The sequence below is a fragment of the Nesoenas mayeri genome (genome assembly GCF_963082525.1).
Source record: "Nesoenas mayeri genome assembly, chromosome: 3".
Classification (NCBI taxonomy): Eukaryota; Metazoa; Chordata; class Aves; order Columbiformes; family Columbidae; genus Nesoenas; species Nesoenas mayeri.
The window spans coordinates 100355306-100363492 of record NC_137544.1 but is presented as its reverse complement, the minus strand read 5'-3'; the positions used below and the strand labels follow the sequence as shown (position 1 = coordinate 100363492).

The window sequence follows — 8187 nt, the reverse complement described above, 5'->3', positions numbered from 1 at the left end:
TCTCCTTGCTAGCAGGGGTGGCCCTGGGAGTGTGTCCTACCCGGAAAACCCCCATAACCTTGAACGATATCTTTCCTGAGACTCCAGAGAAGCAGGAGGCAAGATTCAGGAGCTTACCCGCTTCCACATCGCCGGACTACACCGGGAATTTTTAATCCTTCGCTTTATTTCTGTCTCCTCTTTCTAAAGTGTCACACGCTCAGTGACCATCAGTCTAGCATGGAGTGGGCTCAGCTTCGCTCCCCTGCCCTCGTCTTATCCTCCCTGGGCAGGATGAGGCCTTCCCCGGCCCGGGTGTGTTTGAAAATATAATTGCTTAGGTTAGGGACTCGCAGAAAACACACTTCCCAATGGGCAGGGAAATGGGGTCCTCATCACTGCGGCTTTCGCTTTAATCCTTGCTGCTTGGGGAAGGGAAGAAGGAGAAGGTGACTGGCTGAGGAGCGGTCACCCGTCCTCCCCCATGCCCCAGGAGGAGAGGAGCACCGAGCACCGCGGCGAACAGCGAAGCCGAAGATGAACCCGAGTGGAACCGGCGGATCCCGGCCTGGATCCCAAGGGAGCCCCGGCAGAGCCGCATGCTCCAGGCGCTCCGAGCGCTCCCTCCCGGGGAGGGCACCCAGCCCTGCAGCTCCCGCCGAGGGAGGAGGAGAGGCTGCCGTGCCCCCCCAGCGCAGCTCCGCAGGGCTCCGCGCTCCCGCCCGCCGCCGCGGCCCGGCCCTGCGCTCGGCATCCGCGCCGCGCTTAGCGCTTTCTTGACGTCACAGAGCGCCCCCCCCCGGGCCGCGCCGCCATGCCGTGACGTCACAGAGCACTATCTTCCAACCCCGCCTCGGGTGTCTGGCGCAAAGGTTACACGGCAAATCAGGGAGACACCAAAGCAAAGCAAACCCTCTCACCTCTCTGCACCCCCAGACGCACCTGAGAGTCGAGGGGAGTCAGGCTGCCCAGTCCCGCTTTCCGTCAAAAAACAGAAGTCACCTCACATGATACACATATGTACGTACACGCATGCGGATCTACAAATGTAATTGGCAACTTTCTCACCGGACGCACAATTTCGCGTAATCAAATCCGGTCATCTCCTCCATTAGAAAAGGAAGGGGTATAGGACAACGAAAAATTTTTTAAAAAAAGAGGAAAAGGCTGCCTGAGGAGACTTTCAAGGTGAGGAGTGACAGTGGCTGCCTTTGAACGGGGAGAAGGATGGTGGGGCAGCCTCACCAGCCCGCTGCCCTCGTCAACAGAATGACGTGGTTACAAATCATAGCAAACATTTTATTTACAGGAGATATATATATATATATTTATAGATTTTTGTCAGTGCAGTATTTCTCGGCCGGATTATTCGAAGCAACACGTTGCACCTTGGCAAAATACTTCACATTGTAAATTGTTTGGGGAGTGGGGAGGGATTTCGGGGCACGTTCTCGGAGTCCTTCACTTGGATTTTCCTGGAGAGGTCGAGGGGCGGGAGACGGAGAATAAAATAAAATTTTAGAAAAGAAAAAAATAGAGAAATCCCGCTCTCCGGCGAGCAGCATGGAGGGAAAGGCGGCCGCCTCACACACAGCCGCCCTGGGGCTCCCCGCTCCGCCCGCGTCCTTGGCCCCTCGCCCGGGTCCGGATCAGGCGCTGGCCGCGGGTGGGAGCGGCCGATGCCGTGTCGGTGCCATGCCGGTTCCGTGCCGTCGTTGCCGCGCTCCCGGGGCGGAGAAAGGGAGATAAATTAGCGCTCAGGTCCTGGGCGCGGGAACGGCGGGGCCACACCGTCTATAGGCCGCTCCGCGGCTCGGGGCTGGCGGCGGCGGCCGGTGGCGGGGAAGGGAGGCCGGTGCAGCCGGAGGAGTTGCCGAGCCCGGCGGCAGGCAGGCTCCGCTCCGCGCCCTCAGTCCGTTCTGTGTCGCTGGGGGCCATGCCGAGGGAGTCGGCGTCGCTGCTGTCGCTGTCGCCCTCGGAGCGGCTGGGGCTGCGGTCGGGCTCCGCGGCGGTGGCGGGCGGTGCGCCGGCTCGCTGGGCCGCTGTCTCCGGCTCCGGTTCTGGCGGCGGCTCCTTGTCTTTCTGGGCCTGTGCCTCTTTGGAGTGCCGCCACTTCATCCGTCGGTTCTGGAACCACACCTTCACCTGCGGCCGCGCCGCCCTTAGACGGGCGTCACGGCCCCCACCGCGCACCGTGCACCGCACCGCGCACCGCACCGCCCCAACGCCTTTACCGGGGACAGGCAGCGCGGGGGAAATAGGAGACGCCGTCCTCACTTCCCTCTGCCCACACCCTTACGCGACTAAGGTGTCTTTATATTTGTTTTTTCTTCTTCCCCTCGTTTGCGTGTTTGAATACAAAACTCCCCCTCTACTCCTCCCCCCCCCCCCCTTTTTTTTTCTCTCTCTTTCTACTTCTTCCAGGAAACCAAATCTTGCTCAAGAAACCACGGCGTTATACAATTCTGCGTGCTGCGGGCCCTCAATAGTGGAATCATTACAGAGTGGCGTTTAATGATTCCGTTTGAAGAAGACTTTTCACTTCCCCAAAACTAAGGATTTCACAACGCGGTGAGAGATTTAGAGAAAAAAAAAAAAAAAGACACAAAAAATAGTGTGTTCTCTTCTACTTCCTCTGACCTAAACTGCCTCCTACAGCGAGTTGCAGTTGAATAAAGCGCACGCTAGTGATCTGCCCCGGCCTCGCTCTCCTCTCTGCTCGGCCTGCTCCGCGGTGGCCAAAACAAAGGCGAAAGCTCCGCGCCGGGCCGCACAATGCCGCGGAACCTGCGCACAGGAGATGCTCGGGGAGAGGTCCCACTCCTCAGGCGGCCCCGCCAAAGATTAAGGAAGGGAAAACGCTTCGCAACCGCCTTCCCCCCCACTCTGGTATCCCTCTAAACTGGACGTAAGTTTCGAAATAAAAGCGAAGCCGTTCTTACTTGAGCATCTGTCAACCCCAGCATCGCCGCCAGTTGCTTTCTGTCCGGTTTGGTGACATATTTTTGGATTTCGAAACGTTTTTCTAAACCTTTCCTCTGCAGGTTGGAGAAAACAGCCCTGGACCAGGAGCGTTTCCTCTTGTACGTCTGGGGCAGCGTGTCCTTGGTTAAAACTGCATACGGACCTAGAGGGTGGGGGAAGAAAAGCGGGGGGAGAGAGAGGGAAACGGCGTTATTTATATCGATGCCTGAAAGAGAGCCTTAAATCGATCAAAAGAACAGCCAGATTGAGGTGTACGGGGAAGGCCCGGGCCAGCGTGGCCCCTGCCTGCTGAATGGATACGTGTCGTGTCAGCATGTGCTTTCTCGGGCAAGGATGGAGCGATTTGAAACCCGAATTTATTTCTTTCCCCCCTCCCCGCCCCTTCTCTCTCAGCCCAGGTATTATTTTGTACTAGATGCGGGTCATCCGGGTCAGGCCCTAGCCAGCTCTTCCTCCCCCAACGCAGCCCGGCTTTCGCCCAAAATCTGAGCCTCACTACAAAACATACGCCCTGGTCTTTCAAAAGCACCTGGCGGGTCCCTTCAGGAGGAGAGCGCCTGGGGCCGGGGGGGGTGCTGCTCCAGAACGGAGTGCCCTGTGCCACGAAAGGGTCAACGAGGGACGAGATGTACCTGGAAAAGTGTCTTGAAACTGGTGCTGAACTGAGCTCCTTGGGTTTGTGTTTAAGGGACCCAGAATAGCAGAGGCCTCGTTAATGGGGTCTAGAGACGCGAAGAACTGGCCGGCGGAAGGCTGCAAGTTGGGGAGATGAACCCCAGTTTGGCGGCTGGTAGTTAATAAGGAGGTCAGATCTGTGAGTACAGGAACAAGGAGAGCTCTGTTACACCGCAGTCGAAACCGACACCCCGGTACGCTGCGGGAGACAGGGACGGGGGCTGGAGAAGCGGGTCCCCAGCCGGGGAGGCTGAAGGAGGAACTGGGCAGCCGCCTACTCGCCCCGGGTGCTCTCCTGGAGATAGGCGGCCGTGCCCCGGCAATCAGACATCCTCTACTATATTTACTCCATTGATCAGGATGTTCACACGCCGCGAGGGGACATGCGCTGCAGCGAAAGGCTTTAAAATGGGCTGTGCCCTCTGAGGCAAAATCCTAGGCCCGCTTTGAGAAGTGGAGACCGTTTCGTTCGCTATTTTTACGCTATCGCTATTTTTCGCAGCGGCGCAAGTCCTGTGCCGCGGGCTGCTGCCGTGCGCAGGGCCGGGGGTGTGGGCTATTTTAAGGAGCGCTATCAGAAACTCTGATTTAGAACTCTTTTTTAAAAAATAACTCTTTTATCGGCTAGATCGAAAAGTTTTCAAATCGCGGGTATATTCGCTAAAAATAATATAAAATAATAAAAGAGTAACAAGCGCGCTAGCACGGAAAGCGGACGAGCCAATTTTTATACCTCTCAGCGTGTTGCCTTCCTTGACTTTGGGGTCAAACTCCGCCGATAAAATGCGGTCGATGCCGAATTTCAGGTCCTTGCTGGCGGGCGCCGGCGCCGAGCCGTGCGTGTGGCCGCCCGGCAGCCGGGCGGGGGCCGGGGCGCCTCCGCCGCCCGCCGCCGCTGCCGCAGCCGCCGCAGGGGACCGGTGCTGCGGGGGGCGGTGGTGGTGGGAGTGGTAGGCGGCGGAGAGCGGCGAGAGGCGCGGCGGGAAGGCGGTGGCGGGGGTGTCGGGGGCCACGACGGGCGTGGGCCGGAGCGGCGAGGCGGTGGCGTGGAAGGGACCGCCGTGATGGACGGCTCCCAACGCCGCCGGCATCCCGGTGCCGGGAGCTCCGGCCAGGCTGTCGGTGGGTCCTCCCGCCGCTTCGCCGCCGGCGTGGAGGATGTCGGCGATGCAGAAAGACGGTTTCTTCGCCGCCGCGGCGTCCAAAGGGAAGCAGCCGGCGGCTGCCGGCCCCGATGCTGAGCAGTACGCCGCTGACCACAGGCTGAAGTTGGAGGCGTAGAAAGGAGCAAGCCCGGCCGTGTACATCCTGCTCGGGGAGGGGACGCAGCTCAGCTCCCGGGTGCGCGCCGCGGAGCTGCCCGCTGCCCCGGGTGCATGGGGAGGGATGGCCGGGACAAGAGGCGGCTGGCGGAGCACTTGCCGGAGGGGCAAGGCGGGGGAAACCAACCACCCAAAAAAAAAATAAAAAAAAAAAAAGGAAAAAAAGAAAGAAAAATTCCCCAAAACCCACGACGAGATTGAGAGTGAGAGCGGACGAGGAGAGGAGCAGCGCAAACAAAACAAACTCAAACCAACCCCCCTTTCTTCGCACTGGGGAAAAAAAAATATTCACCCCTCCCCAAAACTTTCTCTGGCAGTGACACTCCCGGCTCCGGAGCAGCCCTTGCTCCCTCCCCGCGCCCAATCCACGATCCGCGGGGCCGGGCAGCACCGCCCGCTGACACGCCCACGCAGGGCCGGGGCGCGGGTACGGGACACTGTGCCCACAGCGCGCAGTTGAGCGCTGTTTGCGTGGTGACTCGTACCAGCGACTCGGGCCAGTTTGCCCCAAAGAGTACCCGCCTCTCCCCCCCACATCTCCTTAAATTCGGCCCTCGACTTTGAATTCCCTTCCTCCTCCCGCCCCCTCACCGAAAAACAGCGCAAGGCGCTGCGCTTGTCCGCGTGATTACCAAACGTTTGAAAGAAACGCGCAGGAGAATCTTGCCCGATCGGAGGCAGGTCTGTCCTCTTGAAAATTACTTTCAAGAAAATGTGATTCCTGGATGAATGAGCCTGGGGTAGTCTGAAAGAAAATAAGTCTATGTTCATGCACGCAATATATGTATTTGTGTGAGGGAGCTTCGTGGTATTTTGGGCCCAGCACATGTTGGATCCTGCGTTAGCAGCGATTAATTAATCCTATCTTGTCAACGACGTAATTTTATAGATTTTTGCCTTGTTATCCAGCCGGGTGGCTGCGTCTGCTTGCACACCAATTTAACCTTAAAGACTAGTTCGTAATTTCGCAAACCTCTGACAACCGAATTATATATTTATATATATATATATATATATAAAATACAATCATAAGATACATTCGCTGCAATAATTTAGGGATGAATTTATTAAAGCGTCTTTTGCGCTTTCCCCCCTTCCTTCTAACATCCACAATCGCCCGCATCTGACACTGAAAAAAACCATTAATTTTTGTTTTCACACACATAAAGCAGTCACTACCTTTTTTCAGCAGGCTCTTGTGTCGGACGATTGAAGATTTGCTTTGATTTTGTTTCCCCCCAAAAATATATTTTTTTTTCAAGTAACTTCCCAAATTCTGAAGTTTTTTGGGGGAACTGCCGGAAAATAAAACTCTTTTTCTTTCGCCAGCTATAAGACTTAACTTCTATGTGAATGTTGAACCCACCTGCAAGCAAGAGTGAACGTGTTGCTTAGGCTGACCCAGTGCACAGGTAAAGGTGAAGCTGTTGCCCAGGAAAAAACAGGCACATCTCTGCTTTGGTTTGGTTTGGTTTGCTTTTTATTAACTAGACGAAACCAAAAAATAAAAGACATGTTTGCCAAGATGTGTGCGAAAACCGAAGTCGGCGAAAGAAAGGGTTGATCAGATTTGAACTTTTCCTACTTCGACAGCGGAAAACCCCTTTTCGTCGCATCTTTCCTCCCACCCTTTATTCCCCCCGCGCAGATGACCCGACCCCAGCCTCTTGCTCTCAAATCGGATCGAACGACTCCAGTTTCAGTTGCGTTTCCACCGCCGGGCAGAGCCGCGCCATCAGCCCGACTGAAGGAAGGGCAACGAAGTCTGCTCTGACCACTGCATCCCAGCTGCGAACCCCTTCCTAAAATTATTACCGTAATTGCCACGGATAGCGATACCGTTGTTGTACGACCCCGAGGCTGCTCGCCAGGCGGTCGGGAAAAATAAACCAAACCACCACGGTGTTTTTCTTTATTTTTAGGAGCTTTATATTAGGAGCTGCGATTAACAGCATCGGAGGGAAGAGCCTGTTTGCGGGGACTCCCTGCAGCCCCGACACGGGGTACAGCTGCGGCTCCGCCGCCCTCGGCGCTGCCGATGCCCGGGAACTTGACCCCCGGGGTGGGTCTCGGAAGGGCGAAGGAGCTGGGGAGCCCGAGCCACGGGGGCAGGCACCTTGCCCCGGCCCACCCGCTCCGCGCCCGGCTTGGCAGCGCTGCGCCCCCGCGCATCCTCCGCGGGCGAAACCAGGAGCACCTGCCTGTCTCCCCAGGCCGCTCCCTCTCCCGGGGGACAGGGCTGTCCCCTCTCCTCAAAGGCCTCCTCAGGCCTTCCTCTGTCCGCGCACCTTCCTCCCCGGAGGAGAAAGGCTGCGCGGCCGCGCTGGCCGGGGGAGGCGGCAGCCCCTCCTCTCCGCGCAAGGAGGGAGAAGGCTGCAGGAAACCCGGGGCTCGCTGCAGTCCAGGTCATCTCCTGTTTTTTGAGAGGTTCCAACTCGGACTAAATGAGCGGATATGCCTGCGAGATTTGTCCCAAAATAGAAGCGGCTTTAGTATTTTAGGATACAGCAGAAATCCTTATTTCTTCCGGAGAAAAACTTCATAATGAGCGCGAGCACTTCCCTTTTCAATATTTGTGCAACTTTATCTCGACCAGCAAGTTGCTTTAGTGACGCAAATCCGCCCTTGTGTATTGCAACTACAAAAATAAATGCAAGGAAATCAATTCCCTTCTAGCAATGAAAACATAAATATACAGCTGCGACTTTCCCCTTTAATCTTGCTTTCCGAGGGACTCGAGAAGGAGGCGAATGAACTGAGCAGGCAGGAGAGATGCTTTTTTTTTGAGGAATGGTGTCTCAAAGGACTTTTTTTTTTTTTCCCCCGATGCCGACGAAAGAGGTGGATAAAAATATTATTCGAGTTCTTCCGAGGGGAAAATCGAAGGGCTAACACTGAGGCGTTTCTGCTCCCCGTCCCCACTCGTGGGCAGCGGGCCGGGAGCATCCTGGAAAAGGCCGGGCCCCACGGGGAAGACAGGCCGCTCTTTTGGCTATCCCTGCCCCTTCGAGCCCCCCCGTCCACGCGTCGAGCCGCGGCCGACAGATAGTAGCCAGAGCCCCCTGGCCGCCGTCCCCCGCAGCCCGGCCGGCAGCGAGCCCCGAGCGGTGCCCGTCCGGAGACGGGCCATTCCTTCGCCTCGCAGCCCCCGCTAGGGGTTCGGGGCCTCCGCCACCGCCGCAAACAGCGCTCGGGGTCCCAGCTGCTCTCTCCCCGGGGCGATGGA

General features: G+C 57.1%; 1 protein-coding gene across 1 annotated transcript; it reads right to left on the bottom strand.

Moving 5' to 3' along the window:
- Nucleotides 1-1773: 1773 nt before the first annotated feature.
- HLX (H2.0 like homeobox) lies at nucleotides 1774-5589 on the bottom strand (the record flags this gene model as incomplete). Its single annotated transcript, XM_080341183.1, has 4 exons — nucleotides 4373-5589; nucleotides 3597-3776; nucleotides 2922-3106; nucleotides 1774-2124 (listed from the first exon to the last, which is right to left on the bottom strand). The coding sequence occupies exons 1-4, from the start codon at nucleotides 4944-4946 to the stop codon at nucleotides 1774-1776; spliced, it is 1290 nt and encodes a 429-aa protein (XP_080197309.1). The 5' UTR covers nucleotides 4947-5589.
- Between the last annotated feature and the right edge of the window lie 2598 nt (nucleotides 5590-8187).